Genomic DNA, 21,946 nt, shown 5'->3' on the forward strand with positions numbered 1-21,946 from the left:
CCTAGGTTTTTTCATAAAATGACTGGACATCTCCCTGAATGACTGTAGCTATATTTAATAATGAACATCTAATCAATAATTAGAGTGTATTTGTTCAACAAGAATAGAACATGTTGAGCTGGTTTCCAAATATCCACACTAACCACAGACCGTCCAGTCTGTCGATAAGCCCAACACCCACAGGTTATCCTCCACCTCTTTCTTTGTGCAGATGACTGCAGAGAGAAATCATTTTTTGCCACTGAGCATGTAATTTTTCTTTAAAAATGCTGTTAACAAATGCTTAAAATCAATATTTTTCCTTAACAAAGATTCCTCAGCCAATTTGTCAGAATTTTCTTTTCTCTAATTTTTCTGGGAGGCCAGGTACCCTCAAAAAACTTTCATGACAGCCCAGTTTCTCAGTCTAAAACAAGCAGCCCAAAAGGAGCAAGTCAGCCCCCACATCCTCACTGAATGATTTGATGAGAGTGAAAATGATATAAATCATGATGTTATGGCATTCACAATCACCACATCTCTATCCAGTTAAGTCCCACTGAGAGATTTTGGACTGACGCTCTCTACCACCATCATCAAACCCCCAAATATCTTATGGAAGAATTGCTTTCCTTTCCTCCAGCTGTTCTGGTGGCTCGTGATAACCCAACACCTCATGTTGTTTTATCCTTTAATCTGTACATACTCAAAGAAAAAACCAAGGAGATGATCGATTTGATTTTATTGTAAAATACATTTATTGATATCAACAACAGGCGGGAGGGGGTGTTCTCTTTCCATTTGTGTGAACAGGTAACAGAACCATCGATCAGCTGTTCAACAGTTCATGTCTAGATGTTTCTACGTTCCAGAGTGTGTTGTAACATGGACATGATGTATGGATCAAAGCAAAATGCACCAAGCAAGAAACAAGATAAATCATCTGGTTTAGAGCCTGACAGGACCGTGTGATGCAGCTGTCTAGTCTGTAGCCTAAAACTACAGCAACATACACCGCACCATGATGATGTATTTTTCATAGGGCAGTCCATTAGGTGTCAACAGCAGACTTGTTTAGTTTACCCCAGGCAAACAGAAGAGGACAGGGCCACATCTAACAGAAAACAGAAACTGCCTTTGACGACGATAGCAAACTGAGGTCAAAATAAATATTATTTTAGCTCACTGTCCTGTAATTTAATTTGTCTAGCAGAGAGGAAATAAAGGATTTTCTCAAAGGCAAAAAAATCGGCATTTAACACACTCTTAAAGCCACTGACAAAACTAACAGAGAGAGAGAGAGAGAGAAATGGTTTACAAAGACAGATCATACTCCAAAAAATCCTTCAGCACTTAAACATTGACTGTGTCTCCGGTCTAAAATGAAACAAGAGTCACTGAATTGTTGAGATATTAATACTTCATTGAGCATTACAAACATTTCAACAGCAAAAGATGGGTTGAACAGGTAAATCATCATAAATACAGTTTTGGCTTCAAAAAAATCTTTGAATTTTGCTTGAATGGTTTGGAGGCAGTATGATCCCATGGCATTTATTAATGACTAATTAGGAGCTAATAAGGAAAAACATATCACAACAATAATGCAAAACATTCCCATCTGCAGTGAGCAGTCTATTCTAATAATATGTCTCAATTCTTTACAAAAAAAAAAAAAAAAAAAAAAAGATTGCTGTGGTTTCTGTTTAATCTCTGCAGAAGAATTGTGCAGACATGACGTGAAGCATTACAAATGTCATTTTGGTCTGATTGCAAATCATCACGACAACTCGACCAACAAATCAAAACTGTACACAATGTAGAACAAACAAAATATCAGAGAGAGAGCCCCGTGACCAGCCTACTGCTGCAACTATTTATTTTGGGATCTCAGTATAAGCTACAGGGATCAGCTGACAAGACAAAATCATGAACAGGTGGATTATTCATCGCCGAAACGGTCTTAAGAAGACTAACAAAAGTTACACCCTTGGCTTTCTAAATGCTGTTTTGATCATTTTCAAGTATCACCTCTAGAAGTAGAGAGGAATCTTCATTTCCTTTTTATTTTCCATAAGACAAATCATTCCCATTATTACTAATTATTGATGAATCAATACATTTCTAGGGTTGATGGTCCTTTTGCCAATGCCCAACATGAGTTCTACAGTCCTATCACTTCACAACCCAGTATAAAGCACATCGCTGAACTGAACACTTGACTTCCTTGAGATAATACTAGCAGCTACCGAGTTACAAGCTGGTCTGCCTTGACTGTTTTACCCTCAAAACCCTCACCAAACAATAGTTTCCCTTTGCTAAGGTGGATATGAAGCCCAAACTGATTTTGCGAATTGAGGCAGAAGGCTGTGTTTGAAAGTATCTGCAGAAAAAGTTGCAGGAACGAAATCTTGCTCTGAATCTCAGGAAAGCATGCACAGAAGGCTTCAGGAATTGTTTCGGTAACGGACCAAAGAAACAGTAGCGCGGCCACAAAGGGAAAAGGCACGATAAAACGTCATCCACCAAGCCTTAAAGTCACACGGCTTCCAAAACACACTTTGCTACAGTGGTTTCAAACAATAAATAGCTTTCATCGATTTCTGCGAAGCCTTGAACACAGTATCATCATAAAAATAACAAATTCTGATTTCAAGTTTACACTGTTCTACGTCTTCTTTTCAAATCCCAAACATCACAGCACAGCGTTGGTTCCTTTTTCACCGTGAAAACACAAGAGTCAGTAACATGATAAAAACACAAACATACAAAGGGTTAAAGTCCTACATATCATATCTTAATTACTGCTTCACTACACTTCCTCTATGCTACGGTTAACATAAGATTGTACATATGTATAGTTTTTTTTTGTTTTGTTTTGTTTTGTTTTGTTTTTTTACTACTTCAGTATTTCAGTCTTAGAAATATGTTTTCTCGGCATTAACCTGAACTATACATACAAAGCGAATATGTACAAAAGAAATTCCTATGACAATAGCTTCACAAAAAAGTATGGACCCGTTGGAAGGTCCAGGGGCTGCATCCCAAAATGACAAATCTCCCCTTTATCGTCTTTGCCTCTGCCCTTGGTGATCAATCATTTAGGTCCCTATGAGTGGAGCTGGAAGGAGGCAGGAGGCAAGGAGACAAAGAAAGGAGACAAATCGGCTTGTTGGGACAGAGCTCGCGTCCCGTATAGTGGCTAAGAGGGGGAAAGGGAGGGGAGTGAGGGGTGAGGAGGGTGTGGCAGTTTGGGACTGCAGTGAACACGGGTTCGAGTGTGCAAGGAGGGCAGAGGCGTGTTGCTGAAGGCTTTTGCGGTGTGTTGTCTGGTTTTAAACCTGAGATTTCAGACTAGCAGATTTAGATTTTTTTTATTTTATTTTTTTTTTTATCTCATGCTCGGTGTGAGCATCCATCCATCCTTCAGTTCTTTTGGAAAAATCTCAAACAACCTTCAAAAAACACTGGATTTGCATCCCGGTCACCACAATAAAATGTTGCCATTTTACGTTTCTGCAAACCAACAAATACATTGAAATGTCAGCATTTCTGAACCAAAAATATGTTGCATATCAACAATTAGACATCCCCCCGCCTACCTCATAATGCAGATTTTTTCACTCGCTTGACTCCATGTTACTAAACTTGAAAATGTGACATTTCTACATCCTTTGGTTTGCTGGAATTTAAAATGCCAATATTTGTTCCTGGAAACTTGGGTGGGATTTGATTGGCTGGTTGATTCGGCCTAGGTATATGCAAGTGTGGTTAATTTTGGTGCACTAGAGGGTAGCATTGTGTGTGCAAGTGTGTGTGTGTGTGTGCCTGTGTGTGTGTGTTTGCCTGTGTTTATGTGTGTGCATGTAAGCGTGCTTGAGAGTCCGGTTGTGCTTGGTTAGCTATGGGAATATCTAATGCTTTTACATTTAAGCCCATCACATCTATTTGCGCTTCCGGAGCACCAGGTACATGAGGCCGCTGATGAGAGTCATGGGGAAGCTGACCCAGGCCAGGATGTAGGACGCGCCATAGGAGCCACTCTTAATACTGTCCACATGGAAGGTGTCCCTCTGGGCTGTGTAGATGGATGCTGCGATCATCACACACAGAGCTGGGAACAGGAGAGGGAAAATGGAAACAAATATGAGGACAAAAAGAGATGAAGATACAGAGAAAATGGGCAGAATATGTTCCTGCATCCTCCCTTCCTGCTTTTGCTTTAATGATAATGTTGCCAAGTGGAAATGTGAAGCCCCACAAGCCAACATGTTTATCAAAAATTCACCCTTCTTGTCAGTGTAAATCACAAACTGGAGCTGCAACAGAGTGTGTATTTTCCACACTAACCAATTTTGCCTGTTTGCCCATATTAAATGCTGGTGGCAGGAATGATCATTGGCAGAAAATATTTTTAAGGGATAGAAAGAAGTGACCAAAATGAAAAAACAAAATACAAGACATCTCTTAAACACTAGTAAAAAATCACTTTGTCCAAAGGAAGCTGGACTCACCAGCTGTATTATTGTGAGTCTTATTTTTTCCACCATCACACAGGCACTAAGATGGAGACGTTCAAGTCTGAGATATGTGTAAATTATTGGAATCACTTTACATGATTTCTGGGTGATGAAGTCCTTCAAATGTCAAAATTCAACCAGTTTTCTCCTGCTGCCACTTGGGGCCGCCAAAGTGTGCAGCTGCTTATTACAGTGGAGTTCGCTGCGGGTCAGTGCAGACAACAGTTTCACGGCACTACTTGCCAAACTAAGCCAACCACGTAGCAGGTCCTGCTCCTGAAAGCTGGACACAGTTGACAAGCGTGTACACCAGGTCTAACTAGGACACTGTGGTGTGGGAGGCTTATCTTAAGTCCACATGGAGACAATTTTTTTGAAAACACAACTTTTTTCTGTCCATTTTGGCTGTTTGTCCACACAAAGACTCTATTAGTCACTGAAAATGCAACTTTTGGAAAACGTTATCCTGAGTGGAAATTCTCGAAAATGGTGTTTTCCTTTTTGGTGTGGTCAGGTGATATTGAAACAATCTGTATTCATTTGTGACTTTTAGGAGGCGCTCATTCCACTTCATTTATCAAACAATTTAATACATTAAGATGTTTTTAACTGTATTTGCGCTTGCATTTGTGGCTAACTGTGGGATGTCAATAAACCACTCCAGTCGCTACTCAACTTCTTTGTGCAAGCTACTGTCACGAGGACAAATAAACAAAAGTGCGTTTTCCAAAAATCCATCTCTGTGTGGATGTGGCCATAAAACGAGTGCAGAATATGCAAAACAGTTTGAAAAGTACTTCATCTTATCAAAACAAGAGCTCACGCAAAGCAAAAGAGTACAAGCTGCCAAGAATATTGCAGTTACATCAAAAACACAGATGTTCAAATCTTACTTTATCATACAACATCACATCTGACAAAAGAAATTGTGACTTGGGCGAATGCCATCACAGCACTGAGTTGACACAGATTTGATAGAGGGCTGGAATTAGGTCGTGAAAGATTAACACACACCTATAGCAAACAGAGAAGCACTTTTAGTTTGAGGGTGTGTGCATGCAGGCATATGTGTGTGTGTGTGTGAGAGAGAGAGAGAGAGACAGTGACTCACAAGCCAGTAGCTGGATGATGGCAGTGAAAACGAATCGCTCTCCCTGTTTCAGCCTGAAGAGCTGAAGGATGAAGACGAAGAAGCCGACGCAGCACAAGATGCTGGCCAGGATCATAGTAGCCTGGACCGCTTGCAGATAGGCTGTGGAGAGAAGGAAGTATTAGACACACACACACTCATGCACACACACACACATATATATGCACACACAGGTACATGCACCCAGTCTTACCTGCATCGGCAGTATGGCTCCTCTCCACAGGGAAGCAGGTGGCATTACAGGAGTACCACAGGTCAGAGTAGATCACAGCGGCTCCTGGTGGTGTCACCACCCACCATGCCTACAGACAGACAGACAGACAGACACAGACATTCTTGGCTTCAGGGAGCTGGAGAAGAAAAACTATTGAAATACTTAAAGAGTGACTAAATCCCCAAACCCAAATCTGTGTGAAGCCTGAGAGGTAAGGTGCTTGGTGTCACCCACTGTATACAACAGACGATGACATCACCTGCTACCCAAAACCAGGCACCCTATTTTTCACCAGCAGAGGTCAGGCTTCATGCAGATTTGGGTGTGGGGGTAAGCTACTCCTTAAAGGAACACTTCACCCAATATGCACTAAAAGATATTTTCCCATTTCCCCCAAGTGCAGTCGATCTGTCCATACAGTTTCTGTGTGATTTGGTGAGGTTTCCAGTCAGTCCTCCTTCACACCAATACAACGGGGCTGGATGGGTATCGATTTCAAGCCATCAAAAACATACATGTGAAACACTCAACAGCACTGACACAGATATCCAACATAACCCTCAGGGGTGAACATTGGGAACTATTTTTGATCAGCAGAGTGTATCTATCTGCCTTCAACAAAGCAAATCTTTTGGTGGTGTTCTCTGACAAGAAATAGTTCCCAATGTAATTCTTTATCCTTGAGGGCTGTGGATGATGTTGGTTTTCTGAGTCGTTGTTTCTGGAAAGACCTGTTGCTGTTGAGTTTTTCACATGTAATTTTTGGGCGGTTTGAGCGCCACATTGAAAACCCTGTATTGGGGTGAAAGGAGACTGAGTGGAAACCTCGCCAAATCACACATCTGGATAAACAGACTGAGCTAGGGGTAAGTGGGTAATTGTTTTTTTCCTTCACTGAGTTAGCTGTAAAATCTTTTGTTATTCAAATGTTTTACAGGATAAAGTATATCTATGTTCATACTGCATATACTCACATTGTGTATGGTGGCAACGAAGAGGAGGATGGCTGAAGCCACGTGGAAGAGGATGATGAAGGCTAAGATAATCAACATGGTTGCACTTCTGTGGGTCTCTCAATCTGACTGACTGGTTGGCTGGCTGTCTCACTTGTTGCTGCCTGGTTGTCAAGCCAGTCAACTTCGCTTCTGTGCCACTTGGCTGTGCGGCCTGTCTGTCAGTCTACTCGGCTGGATGGCTGGTTTTGTGGCTGGCTGGCTGGCTGGTTGTCAGACAGGCAGGTGTGCAGGCTGAAGGTCAGCAGCAGGTGGAGGTTTCCCACTTGAAAGAAAAATGCAATAGATACTTTAGCACTACACACAAACAAGCAAATTACAGAAGAAAATATGTTTCTATCTTCAGGAACAGAAGGTTGTAAAGACATGGCATGTTCAGCATCTTTGAAAAGCCCCTAATGGAAGGTGCATGTTAGTTCTCAGTCATAGGATTTTCGGTTCCAGAGATATGGGAATGGGAGATATGTGATTTTTTTTTTTTTTTTTTTTTTTTAAGTATCAAGCAAAAATCTTTGGTCGATACTTAGGGACCTAAGATTAAGACCCTAAATCTAGTACCTCTTTGTACAAGTCTGTTATTGTATTCATGTTAGACTTCTCAGTGTAAATGCACAGACTATTACTTCGAAACAAATCAACAAAACTCAAATTAACCTGGACTTAAAAGTCCATAGCACGTGTTGAAGGGATCATCTGTCACTTGTTCAAGTACAGCATTAGTTGTCGATCCAATCACAACATTTCGATAAACGTGCTTTGACTGTGTACTTTGTCCACGATCATGGAGAAATCACAGACTGTTACTTTAAATGTGAATTCAAATGTCTGTAGCACGGTTCCACCTTTGACTTCCACCGTGCATTCCGATACACGTCGACGGAGGTCTGCACTTTGCATGTTACTTGCCCCTAGTGAAAAACTGTTTTGCTTCAATACCCAGAAATTATGAAACGTGACGTCAGTGGACCGCAGACAGCATAATCATGTTTACCAACTCAGCCGGACTGTGATCACTTTATACCCAAGGATACCAAAGGGACGAGGGAGACAAAACATTGTCGAGCTCAGCTTTCTGTGGACAGAACGCTCTGTTGTTTAGGAGACAGTTTGGATTTCATTCTTTTTTCTTTTTTTTTTTTTTTTATTTAATTTTGTTTTGATTTGGCGTTTCCTCTCGGCAGGGAATTTCATGTGAGGATTTAGGGCAAATCTACAGAGTCTGATTTAATCACAATGAGGATGATGAATAGGGCGCATTTTTACATAAAAGTTTTTCTGCCCCTAAACGGTTTAAAAACCCAACAGTGCGAATGCAGGGAGCGTGCAAAATTGGAGGAAAATTGCAGCTTCTGTGCATCCATCAGCTGTGTCAAATTTAGAAACACCTCACATTTCATTTTAAGGTTTCATGCATTTGAAATATCATCGCATGTTTTTTCATATCATCTGTATTGGAAATGCAAACGTCTCTGCAGTGATATGTAATAAAGGGATGTGGGGCGTGTGGAGGCTCTAAAACCACAGAGAGGGGGAGGAAATACTGTATAGTCATTTCGAGTGAAGTTCACATGAACTAAACTGTTACATCTGCAACCAATTACCAAAATATTTCCAAACAACTGTGAAAAATGCTGGGATAATGATATAGCCTGAGAAATATTTATAGTTATGAAACTCTTGCCGCAAATTACAGAAAATTTTGAGATTTAAAGATGTGTGTGTTGTGTACCTGAGTGTGCATATGTGTGTGTGTGTGTGTGTGTGTGTGTGTGTGTGTGTGGGAGTGCTTTATTTACCCTTCAGTGATTGAAGGCTTGAGTCTAGACTAAGACTTGATGAGAGAAGTGAGGACTTAGCTGTTTATGTCTTGAAGGCAAAACACAGGGTCCACCTGCACTCTAATATTCAGTCTTCTACAGGCTACAGTATGACACACTGTCTTGTGGACACTTTCATCCAGAGCACCTTCACAAGACCTTGCATGCACGCTGTTTTGGGAGATGAGAATATTGTCAAAGCACTACAGCTTTGAGAGCTTTGAGCCTTGTTTACATTGTTCCAGGTAGCAAATTACACTCATTGTAAGTCGCTCTGGATACGAGCAGCGGCTAAGATCCTGCGCTGTAAATGCAAATGCACTTCCCATGGAGCTGTACAAGACCACTCTGAGTAATTTGTTATGATTTGAAACCAGTATGGGAATCAAATAAATGACCTTGGCCAAGGTGGCAGATCACCTCCAAAAATGACAAATCATGTTTTTCCCATGAGGACAAATCTCAAGCCACACTTTTTGATGCATTCTTGAGGTTGTACAGGTACCACAGATCAATTTGTAATGAGATTTTCATGGAGGCACCAATAAGGGACTATGTCATGAACTTCTGAAAGCATTCAATCTACCTCTAGCTATGCATTTTGTTGATGTTTTCAGTCAAGGAGGATACTTAAAAAAGCTTATCCTCTTCTTCGCATCTGAAAACACTGATGAAGCAGATGGTCTAGCACCCTGAACTTTGTGTACTATTCATATTAATATTACTTTTGTCTTCTATTATTTCTGAAAGATTATGTTTCTTGTTTTTTTTTTCCACCACATAATATCTTGAGGGTAAAATTACAGATTTTTTTTTTTTTTTTTTTTTGTATCCAGGAAAGGATTTTGCTCTGAACATCAAATGCTTGCTCACCGCCATCCTGCCTCACACTGTTATAATAATGTGTCATAATCACATCTGACACAATCTGAAAACAAGAATACATTCCTTGCAACAACATACTGAGAGTGATGAAAATGTTCTGTCTAAAAGGGCTCCTTGCAACTTCATGTGACTCCTGTGAGTGAATAGTTTGACTCGTCTACCTCTACAGCTCCCTGTCCTCTTGAGCATATTGCAAGCTTCCACCCTAAACGCCCCATGTGGAGGGTAACACACATAAAAGCATGTAGCAGTGTGCAAACACACACACACACACACACACACACACTCACACACACACAGAGCCAGACAGCAGAGGAATTAGCCCTCTCCGCCAAAATGGAGTCACAGAAAAAACAGCCTCTCCCCGCCAACAGGAAGCAGCCAGCAGTTGTGTGTGTGCGTGCATGCATGTGTGTGTGTGTGTAACAATCAACTGTGGGGTGTGCCAGAGGATAAGCCAGCCCCTGTCTGGGGTGGAGGATGGGGGGAGGAGATGGGTGAAGACAAGGGGGTGACACATCAAAAGTAAACTCTATACTTTGCCTCATGGGCTTTAGATAGAAAAGTAAACAGTAGTTACCCCGCTGTCAAAATACTCTGAGGAAGAGGCCGACTTAAACTGGGAAGGGGCATGGCATTTCCCCCACCACTTTCCTCTTGAAACGCATAAAATAAACACAAAAAGAAATAAATGTAAAATTCATAAATGGCCTAAGTTGGGGTTAATATTAGTCATTACGTTAAAGTATGAGTTTTAACCATGAAGGATACCCTGCAGCTCATGTAACAGTGACACAGCGATAGTGATGTTCAGTGTGTGTCAGGGACACTTGGCACGGGGCGGAAATGTGGGACACAAACTTATTTTTAGGGGCGGCGACGGCACGTTGGAAATGTGACTTTTGCAGTTTCAAAGTTGTGCAAATTCCCGGCCAATCGGCCAATCACAACATTTCATAATCACTCCATTTCTCGGGCGGCCAATCAGACGCAAGGGGTGGCCGTGGCCTGCTATTTCAGCTTGATAGGACAGTGATAGCGCGGGGTGACAGGAAAAGGAGGAGAGGAGACAGGCGATGAAGATTAAGAGCGACGAGCGAATTCACAACATCCGCTACAATGAATTATTTTAGCTTTTCGATCTGAGGAGAGGCGCTGCCGTGGTCCCATAAGACCTATGTCATATGAATGTTCTTGAGTAATAATCTACCGGACACACACACACATATATCTGGATTTGATTCTGTCTGTCTGCAGCTGTCTGTCCTCCTCCTTTCTGTGCGAGAGGAGGAAGGGAGGAGCAAGGGAGGAGGCAGAGGTGGAGAGACAGGAGGGAAGCCCACTGCAGGGAGAGGAAGGAGGAGAGGAAAACAAAAACATGGGAGAGAACAGATGCACTCGCATGAGCAAAACCTACACACACCTCCAGCCTGCCAAAGAGGAGGAGAGAATGAATATTTCATTCAAACAACGCAGGCTATAAGAACCTGACTGACTTAGGGAAGATGTATTTGCGATGTGTTTGTGCTGGCGTGCGTTGGTGTGTCTTACCAACATTGCAGTCCCTAATAAAGATTTTATTATCTTTGTCTATAAATATCAGGTCAAAGGCAAATGACCCAGAGCCTATGATTTTCCTAATCCTCCTTTCATTTTCACAATGAATAACTTACACAAGCACTTTGATGACGCGGCAGTAAAGTTGACTTTTTCCGGGTGGAAGTACAACACGCCCACTACTGATTTTATCGAGCAGAAAGATGAAAACAGTGTTTGGCGTCGGTGCTGATTATTTTTCCTGATCATTCACACAGAAGCACGCGAGCTTGAAAATGAGCTTCCCAATTCCTCAGGTTCAGAGAGTGCGCTTTTGTCTTTTTGGGAGCATGAACAACAGCAGGACCCTGACCCGGACCCTGTTCGACCTACATGGAGCAGGACCTTCATTAATGTCATTAGTAACACACTGCTGTTTATATTGTAGCGGTATGATGTCATAGGTAAAAGCTGAATAACACCAAAGCATGACTGTGCAGAATTATTTCTTTTCTTTCTAGCAATGGGATTGGCTTATAGCAAAATAACATGTAGCTGATATCATGATTCACCTCTCTTCTCCACAGTACCTATTGTCACATTTTTATATTGCAATATATTGAATTTCAGTATATTGTCCCTTTCCAAATTATGAATGCTTGGTTTTTATGGAGCAATGAGATTAACAGCGGGTCTGAAATCACTGACGTTTTCTCCTGTTTCTTTTTCCCTTGCTTCATCTGTCTCACTCTATTCGGGAGCCAAACACACACACACACACACACACACACACACACACACACACACACACACACACACACAGATTAACCTCACTGTGGAACCCTCTATTCTCCAGGGAACCTTGGGAACGGTGTTGCATTGCAGAGGTTTCACTCGGCTCTGATAGTGAAGTGTGAAATTACTGATACTCACCTCTGACACTAGACAACAGCTGCACGCTCATACACACACACACGCACAGAGAGAGAGAGAGAGAGAGAGAGAGAGAGAGAGAGGGAGAGAGAGGGAGAGAGAGAGAGAGAGCTCAATCATAACCACATGCATGCCATATACTGAAGCCTGTCTGGTCTGCTATGCATAACATGGATATTTCACAGATACACATGCTATATCTATCATACCAGACACACACACACACACACACACACACACACACACACACACAAAGGGTAGCTCCTACCTTAGATGACAGCTGTGGTGTGTCAATCATTAGACAAGCGGCTATGTCCTTCATCATCCCGGTTAGTGCTAATCGCATATTCATCATTCATCACTCTAGGCATTAAATGAAACCAATCAGGGTCACGAACCTCGATAAAATGTGCATAACAGATCAGCTGATAGGATCGGTAGCTTTGATGGTAAATAATAGGCAAGAGTTTGCTGCTGTTGTTGGACCAAACACACACCATCCGCAGAAAGTGGGGTTTTCCCGATTTCCAAATTGCTCTTTTTTCCCTTATTTATTTATTTTTTTTTTAAAATCAGGTTTCAAATGCTTTTGGTTCATGAAACCCACTGAACACATAAAATGACCACTAAAAGTTTCTACTTAAATAAGAAAAAGGGGAAAAAAAACACCAATACAATTTCAATCAAGGCCACACTATGCTTCCATACCATGTCGCTGTATTTAAAATATCTCACATTTGTTATTGCTTTTTGTCAAAGGTCTCCTATGTGCTCAATTTCAAATAGCCATTTTGCATCCCCTAACTTAAGCATCTGGTGGAAATCAATTAGGGATGCAAAATAGTACAAGCAAGCAAGTTTGTTTTTAAAACTATTTTATTTGTGATGGCTTGGTTCAGGAGTCAATGCAACAGACAGAGAAGAAGAAACAGAAGAAACAAGAATACAGACTGCATTGCTCTAATTATGTTAACGCTGACAGACAGTCGCCCAATCAATGAGTCAGCTGCTTCAGCCTGGCTGCTGCCGCGCTGTGTTCCCTGTTCACCAACATCCAGACTGCAGCTTCCTAGACTGACACACACTGACAAACAGGCCGAAATACTGCCATTCCTCCTCTCCACTCAGCCTTATAATAGGAGACTGGGGGACTCTGGGGTATGTGTTGTCTGTGTCAGTGAGTGTGTGTGTGTGTGTGTGTGTGTGTAAGAGAGAGAGTGTGTGTGTGTGCATGCCGACCAGTTCCCTTGCCTGTTGGAAAATGCTGACTTTTAATGTTGTTGGTTTTTTTTTTTCACCCTTTTCATAAAACACAAAGCCACAGACTTAACTGGGCCTCTGAGTCTCACTTTCTCCATCTTTCGCTCTCTCTCTCTCTCTCTCTCTCTCTCTCTCTCTCTCTCTCTCTCTCTCTCTCTCTCTCTCTCTCCCTCTGCCTTTCTGGCCATGGAAAAACTGATTGAAGACAAGAGGAGGCAAGTTAGCTTCCAGCAGAGCCCTCTGGCCCATTATTAGGCCAAACAGCTGAGACTGAAATGTGACATTTCCTCTTTTCCAAAACCTTCACTCTCACTGGGACTCACTGAGATTCACTCAGCAAGGACTCTACAGACTTGAGTGCCTGACATTGTTTTACTAACAGCTTAATAGTCCTTCCATACTAATTCCAAGTTACCTTTGTTCAGCTGACACATCATTTCACATCTGCTAATGTAACTGAATTCAGTCCGGCTTCCTCGACCAACCACACAACCACAACAAAACATTGATTTATGTCTTTTCGAATGCACAAACGAAGTGAAGACACGTACAAACAGAATGCTACAAAGTTGACAAGGGCCCCAACAATATTAAACGATGGCACTGGCAATTTTGCTATATCTGTCCTCTTCTGCTCTTCTTGCCTCTCCTGCGTTCCTGTAGTCTGAATTAACAGTTGAAACTCAGCTACATAACTTTGAAAGAATGTCCTTTTTTGTGTAAGTCAGTGCAGCGTTCAAAATAACTCCTGTTAACATTACTGCCAAAATAAGCCCCATCCTCCAAACACAGCATCAGACCACTCCAGAAACCTTACACCCAGCACTCCAGGCATCTAGTGTGTGTGTGTGTGTGTGTGTGTGTGTGTGTGTGTGCGTGCGCGTGTCTGTGTGTGTGTGTTTGTGTACACAACAATAGCCATAAGACTTATTTTTAGAGAAAACACAAAAGGCAGATCTTCCCTGGAGCGAAGCCAGTCACTAAACAAAGCTTTGTTTAGGAAAGAGCGCACACACACACACACACACACACACACACACACAAACACACACACGCACACAGCTTGCTGCTGGGATGTGTGAGCACACATGCAGTCAGCATGAGGTTCCGCACCAGTCACCCTACAATTTCATGATTAAAAATACAACTGGTTTCGTCCGTGCAGCGTCTAAATCCCTTTACAGGTCTGATCTACAACAGGGCAGAAACAACACGCGGCTTCCTGTGTTCAAAAAATGTGTCTATGTGCTGGGTCAAACCATTTAAGGCCTAATTGGACCCAAAAGAGAGGCAGCATGGAGACTAACTAATGCAGAGGAATGATGCACAGCAGGATTTCAGCCCTAATTTAGCCGATCCTGGCATGAGGCCATGGTGGAGGTGAAATCCCAACATGAGGCTTGACATCCTGAAAGAGTCAGTGTAGCAGAGGACAAGTATGAATCTCTCTGTTGCAGATAGAGTACAGTAATCAGTGCAGAAGCCTCCCTCTGCTTTGTATCTATATTGGTTTGCGACTGCAGGAATTTCACAAACAAATCCTCTTCGGTCATGAAGTAAAGAAAAGAGTGGTTTTGGTGGCCAGAGATGGTCGTGTGCTTTAGATCTCCGGCCCACTATAACCCAGGTTTGAATCCCACCAGAGCTTCTCCTGCCGGGAATCCCTTATTGTCTCTGTCTCTCCATTTCCCTCCTGTCTAAATAACAAATACAAATACAGAACCTGTACACAGGAACCTGAACCACCCACTCCCATCTAAAAAAAACTGGTATTGTTTATGAAGACAGCTGCATCTAAAAGTGAGTATAAAGTTGAAGCAATCTTTCTGTAAAGCATGTGACCTATCTTTGTTGGATATCCTGTCTTTTCTATTGTTGGTGCTCCTCGATGTTATATGGTTTTGAAAGATGCCATATTAAAGGTGCACTATGCAAAATTGCAAAGGGCTGATCAGTAAGTGCTGGCTAGCCTGCCTTGAGTTCCTCAAGAGAAAACTAAAAGACACATAAAAAATAACTCCATTTTCATAATTAACATAAGAAGAAAAAAGAAAGCGAAATAAAGAAAATAAGGAAAGAAATGTAAAACAACATGATCATGATAAATTAGATCCATTATACATAAAGTGTTATAATTGTCTATAAAGTGTTACAGATACAGATGTGTTCTAACAATCATCAGACATGCTGTTACCCATGACAGTGAGAACCGTGACTTAACCACTGAATTATGTCCTTATTCTATGTTTCTTTTTTATTCAGCTGAGTCTAAAAGGTCCTTACCTAAATGAAAGCTTCACTCAACTACACTCATGTATACACGCTTGACACACAGCCTGCCCTGCAGTTCATGTTCACCACCCACATGCCCCCTCACCCACCTGGTGGAGATCTGCCCTCTACGGACGCACTCTTTGCATGTTTTTTTCATTGCTTTGCTGGTATAATCACAATCTAAAGACTACACATCCGATACAGCCTCAGAACTCCACACCCTGGATGAGCACACAGTGTCTGATTGTCCAAGCAAGCGTTGTGGTAGAGGGCTTCACAGGTCCACCATGAACCCCAGAACCCCACGACCCGAGACCTGACAATGTCAATCAGGTCTGGGTTGGGTCCCAATCAATTGCCATGGGTCATGAGTCTGTTTAACATTATGTGTAATAGCCGAGTGGCTCCAGGAAGACCCGGCCGTGATCAGACAGCTCTGATCATGATGGAGGTGCTGTGTGTGTCTGTAATTTACAACAGGGTAATGTTAGCAATCGTGGCAATAAACAAGTAATTTTTATTGTAGATCAAAAGAACAGTCACAGTAATCTTTAGTACAGATGCAACAAAACTGATCCTAAACGAGTCGTGTTTGTCATCTGTCACCGGGACAGCAAGTGGACTTTTAAACTGAAAAATCGATTGGATTAGCCATGCTGTTTCAATCAGCAAGAGAGGAAAAACAGAAAGTCTACTGGATGTATTTTCACAACTTTCTTGAATGGATTATCTGCCTCAGGTCCACAAACAGGGGAAAAGGCGACTAATGTTAAATTAGGTAAGACACAAAGTTTGGTTCTGACAACTTGTAAAATTATTAAGTTGTTAAAATCATCTGTGAAATTGGTGCCGATCAGGTTTGGGTCTCCAAGCCGGGTTCAAGTCCTACATTTCTCAGTTCTGCATGGGTCTTAGACTAGCTTTTCAAAAAATGGACAGGTCAGGTTTGGGTCTGGTATTTCTCAGATCTGCATGGGGCCAGGTCCCAGCTTTTAGATCATAGATGGGTCTGTTCAGTTCCAGCTAGTACATTTCTGTGTCTTTTTTGGTTCGGGCACGAATGTTTGGACCCATGAAGACCTAAAAACTCACAGTGCTCAAAGGGATGCATATTTTGTGTGAAATAGAGTACAAACAGAGCTACAAATCTTAAAACAAATCAGTTTCGAAACCACAAGCCAAGAGCGAATCCACTCTTGAAAAATAACCAATCTCTAGTTCTAGTAGATTGTGTCTGAGGCCATAGCCTGTATATTTTCTCTTTGGATTTTACTTACAAAATATATATATATATATATATATATATATATATATATATATATATATACACACATACATACATATACATATATATATAGAGAGAGAGAGAGAGAGAGAGAGAGAGAGAGAAAGAGAGAGAGAGAGATACAGTTCTCCTACTCTATAGGCGCTCAGGCATTTTCTAAACAGCCCCTGTTAGATCGTAAAGTGCCATATCTGCATGGTAAATTGAAAATATGAATATTGCCGTCTATGAATGCATACATGTGGTAAAACATCATATACAGTGTCTTGGCAAAGTTAGAAAAAGATTGCGCTCATGTGAAAATGTCCCAGGCTGCCATAAAAGCAAGACCGGGACTTTATAAGAAGTTTTATAGTGAGTCCAAAATCTTGTAGCACCATGGCCCGCGCTGATGGCATCAGCACATGTTCACATTAATCTGTGAAAGACTGACTGCCTTGTGGCTTCCAACTGAAATATTTTAGCTATGTTGACTTTTGTTGTGCCCTAGGAGAGAATGGAGGCATCACACTGCAGACATTGTTCGGCAGAATGAAGCCCACATTTTTGGGCCGGGGTATGGCACGTGTGTGTGAGAGTGTGTGTGTACTAAACAGCTCCTTCAGTGGAGGCAGGGTCCTGAAAAATGGACAAACACACACATGCACACAGCCGTTTTCCCTGCTGGGTTTAAAGACTTCCCTCAGACACAGGAATTCTTTCATGTTGAACACTGCCATGGTTTTTTAAGTAGGTGTGTGAGTGTGTGTGCGCGTGTGTATTTTCACACACATTCCTTGGGTGACAGCGCTGAGTAATGACTCCCACATGGCAGAGAGGAGTGAGGGAAAAGTCCACAGACAGCAAAAAAGAGATGAGATAGAGTGAAGAGAGAGATGTCCGTTCATCCGTCTTCCTCTGCATTCATCCATCATTAGATCCATCCATCCATCTCCCTTTTTCTTCTATACCTCCCTCCATCGCTTCTCTCTTGTTCCATGACATTTTCATCTGTCAGCACCTTTTAAAACCTCACTCCGACCCCTCTGTCTGCTCGCTCCTGCCGTGGAATATCACAAATCCTTTTGTCTCTCCCTGCAGCCTTGGACTTTTTGTTCAATATGCCTGGAAATATCTTCAAATTATAGCTGACACTTCGCTGCACTTCAACCTCTGAGGCCTTGTTTCACTTTGCATCCAAAGTAGCAGGAGCATGGAGACAAAACATGACAGCTGGGTCACTGTCCAAATACATGTGGAGCTAGAATACCTCTTTTCTATTTACAGTTCTAGGGGTTTTGATATTTTATTCATCTATGGAGGAGACTCTGAAGCCAGTATGGCCTCAGTGTGTCTCTCCAGGACAATTTGATAGCTTTGTATACAAGGCCATGGCGATGGTGTGAATCTCTCAGGTACAGGACATTCACTAAAGCTCCAGACCACCAAGTCATCCTAAAAGCTCAACTCCAGTGGGACTCACAACCTTTGAATGTCCTAAGTGGTGATTTCTTATGAGTTCAATGCACTATCCATTGTGCCACAGGGCCACTTTTGCTCATACCGACACAGTTTATGCCAACCAAATGAAATATGCGCTGAGTACAAAAATTGTAATTTCAAAGTAGGTCTGGGAAACACATTGAGTGAATCGATTAACTAAAGCGATACAAAAAGTGGCTGAATTGAGATAAAGGATTTTCATCCGACATTCATCTACATTTTCTCACCTGTTGTTATTCATTTTTTAATCATATCCCGAAGCTGTCTGTACCTATCATCATTATGGCATCGAGTGGCAGCAGTGAGGTAAATGGATCACATTCTTCATATAAAGACATGAGTGAGAGTGAGGAGTGAGAGGAGTGAGCTGAGACAGGATGTTTTTGGACGTGTATGTTTGTGTATGTTCTCTCGATACTAGTAACAGCTTCCTGTGGAGTGGCACATCTGTAGTTGATTCATGCTGTACCCCCAACACACACAAATACACACACACACACACACACACACATACAAACATACCTACATACATACATACAGCCAGTGTGCATACAGATACAGATATGCATCACACAACACACATGCACACATTACTGTTTTGTAAACACATAACACATATAAACACTCACTATAGGCAAATAGAGGACAGATGTCATTCATTTCTCACGTGGACAGACTGGAAAGAGAAGAGAAGAGAAGAAAAGAGAAGAGAAGAGAAGAGAAGAGAAGAGAAGAGAAGAGAAGAGAAGAGAAGAGAAGAGAAGAGAAGCAGAAACTCAAGAATGGAGTCACCAAAGTATCACCAAGAAAGACTTTCTGAAAACTCTCATTACAGTAACAGCAGATGCACTAAAATGTGTGCTTGACCTTTTACACCCACTCAGCTTCACATCATGGTAGCATAACCAAGACAATGCCAAAATTGCCACAGGACCCCTCAGTGAGTCTTCCTGTTTATCCTCTTAAGTGTCATTTGATGACATTAAGCAAAGGGAATCGTGGTTTTCTGATATCTGGTTTAGGGAGATCACAGGAGTCATGTTTGTGAAATCTGTTCTGGGGCGGATCTTCACTTTCTTGTTTTAGAACTAGCATATTGCAACATCGAGAGGTCCAAATGTATCCATGTTTCACCATGGACATGATGAAACATCAAGGATCTGTGTGCACTGTGTGTGACCTCTCGCTGCTATTCTCTTTGGGTGAGTATATGTGATCAGATTCGGGACACTAACAGAAAATATTAAACGGGACAATTGTGTTACAAAATTAAAATAACAAGCAGTTTCAAAACCATTTAATTTTAGAAACTTTAGCAACTACATCCCAAGTTCTAGTGTAATGCTTATATTCTATTTTTGTTGATGTTTTAATTTTGTTTGTTTTGTTTTGTTTGTTTGTTTATTCATCCATTCATTCATTCATTCACTTACTAACTTCACTGCTGCATTTCATGTGCCTTTTTGTACCCTGGCTGATGTGGAGAAGCCTCTATAATCTCTGTAAATCTCTGTGGCCCAGTCTGAAAAAGAGTTGCCAAATGGGGCTAGCAGATCACTGGACACTGCACAAAACTGTTCCCTTCCTCAACCACAGGAGGGCGTCCTTCCTGAGTGGAGAATGCAACAGTGGCCTGATACACTGCTGTGTCTGCTTCATGGAAACTAGCATGCATGTGTTCTATGAGTATTAACCCTAAGCTATTCCCAGCACATAGTAAACCTAAAATAACTAACTGTCTGTACCTGCAAGTGCAGTTCAGTGAACTAAGGCCACATGCAAACATCACAGGTAAACTGTTCTGTTGTGGAAAAATAATATAGGAACATCACTGTGATTTCGGATGACAAAAAAAAAAAAAAAAAAAACACCATAAAGTACAATAACAGTGGACGCATATAGGTCCTTAGTGAAATATCACACACAAAATGTATACATATAGTGAAGCAATAACAGATGAATAAATGCCATAAAGTACCACAGGATCACTATAAACTCACTATTAAGGAACATAATTCCATAAAAACATAAAGCAGCAAACCGTAAGGTCACTCTTACATCACTACTGGTGTTATAACCTGCATACACACGTTAAGTCCCTAGAGAAATATTAGTAATTGTTCACTAAACAGCAGTCAACTCTCTCTCTCTCCCTTTATCTCCTTCTCTAACTCTCTCTATCTCTAGAGAAGAAACACACTAAAACATTCATTCACTACATTCAGGAACAACAAGCTTTCTGTAATAAGATAATAATGGAATTTAAAAGCATCACTCAAAGTAAGCAATTAATAACACAAGCACACACACACGCACAAACACACGAGCGGCTGACAACGCCCCTTTCACTTCCAACGTCCGAAACTTGGAGCGGCTGAGCGCAAGCTGAGTTATGATCTGTGTAAAAATACCCGCAGCTCCGTCAGGACATAAGAGGACTAAAACGCCAGCAGAATATAATACTGTGTGATAAATTATCCTCTGAAGCGCCTCTATCCTAAATTAGAGGAATATTGCGGAGATATGACAACGAAATCACGAATTTCTTCAAGAATATTACAGGAATATTATAAAGCTCACTATAGTAAACCCTTTAGGAATATTAAAGGGGGTTAAATACCATAAAGTATCATAAAGTTGCTGCAAAGTTAGTACACATGCACTATAAGTCTCTATATTAATATTCCAGTGGTTTTTCATGGACGCAGAGATCCTTGGATGTTATGAGAAGTTCATAAGTTGCGTGCATTCAAACGACATGCAAACTGAATATATCAAAAGTCTACTCACCGGATTTTGGGGCGAAAAGGAAACACAAGGTTGTGTGTCGAGTCCCAGGTGTGTATGTGTATGTGTATATGTGTGTGTGTGCGTGTGTGTGTGTGTGTGCGCGTGTGTGTGTGTGTATGTGAGTGTGTGTAAAGAAACAAGAGTGGGAGAGGGAGAAAAAAACAGGAGGTAGAGAGAGAGAGAGGGTGATGCAAGTGGCCACCAGACGTGACAAAACGGCGGCTTGGGGTCCTACTAGTAGGCTGGTCCAAAAAAAAAAAAAAAAAAGAAAAGAAAAGAAAAAGTTAGAAAGGCGCGTTCACTGCCCCGACTTCCGTGAACGCGCGTGGGTGGGCTGGAGCTGCATGGGTGTGGTTTCGGGTTTAATATGTTGGGAGGTGTGTGTGTGTGTGTGTGTGTGTGTGTGTGTGTGTGTGTGTGTGTGTGTGTGTGTGTGTGTGTGTATGTGTGTGTGTGTGTGTGTGTGTGTGTGTGGTGGAGGGAGAAGCCGCAGTGACACACGAGAAGCCTGGTGACAGGAGTTTAGGGCTTGGCGGGAAAAGTGTCTATAAAAGTATTATGGATGTCAGAGGGGAAGTTTAAAAGCTGACTAATAACATCTCTATTTTCATCTCGAGCCTCTTTCTTTCTTTCTTTCTTTCTTTCTTTCTTTCTTTCTTTCTTTCGTTCTTTCTTTCTCTCTTCCTTTCTCTCAGGATGCAGACAGAAAAAAAAACAAGAGAGAAAGAGATGAGAGGCCGGACAGCAGAAGGAAGGAGGGAAGGCAGGTCAGATGGACGAGAGACACAAGGATATTAAAAAAGATGAA

The 21,946-nt window shown here is 41.7% G+C and overlaps 1 protein-coding gene across 1 annotated transcript; it reads right to left on the reverse strand.

The window, feature by feature from the left end:
- Positions 1 to 1,649: 1,649 nt before the first annotated feature.
- emp2 (epithelial membrane protein 2) lies at positions 1,650 to 21,435 on the reverse strand. The gene is made up of 5 exons (XM_030058993.1): positions 21,139 to 21,435; positions 6,838 to 7,141; positions 5,843 to 5,951; positions 5,611 to 5,751; positions 1,650 to 4,093 (listed from the first exon to the last, which is right to left on the reverse strand). The coding sequence occupies exons 2-5, from the start codon at positions 6,913 to 6,915 to the stop codon at positions 3,924 to 3,926; spliced, it is 498 nt and encodes a 165-aa protein (XP_029914853.1). The 5' UTR covers positions 6,916 to 7,141; positions 21,139 to 21,435; the 3' UTR covers positions 1,650 to 3,923.
- Between the last annotated feature and the right edge of the window lie 511 nt (positions 21,436 to 21,946).

The sequence above is a fragment of the Myripristis murdjan genome, chromosome 8, assembly GCF_902150065.1.
Source record: "Myripristis murdjan chromosome 8, fMyrMur1.1, whole genome shotgun sequence".
NCBI classification, from domain to species: domain Eukaryota; kingdom Metazoa; phylum Chordata; class Actinopteri; order Holocentriformes; family Holocentridae; genus Myripristis; species Myripristis murdjan.

Coding starts and splice junctions, on each gene's coding strand:
- emp2 (XM_030058993.1), bottom strand. CDS start 6,915: ATGTTGATTATCTTAGCCTTCATCATCCTCTTCCACGTGGCTTCAGCC. Junction 5,952..6,837: donor TCGTTGCCACCATACACAAT/GTGAGTATATGC, acceptor GTCTGTCTGTAG/GCATGGTGGGTGGTGACACC. Junction 5,752..5,842: donor GAGCCATACTGCCGATGCAG/GTAAGACTGGGT, acceptor TTCTCTCCACAG/CCTATCTGCAAGCGGTCCAG.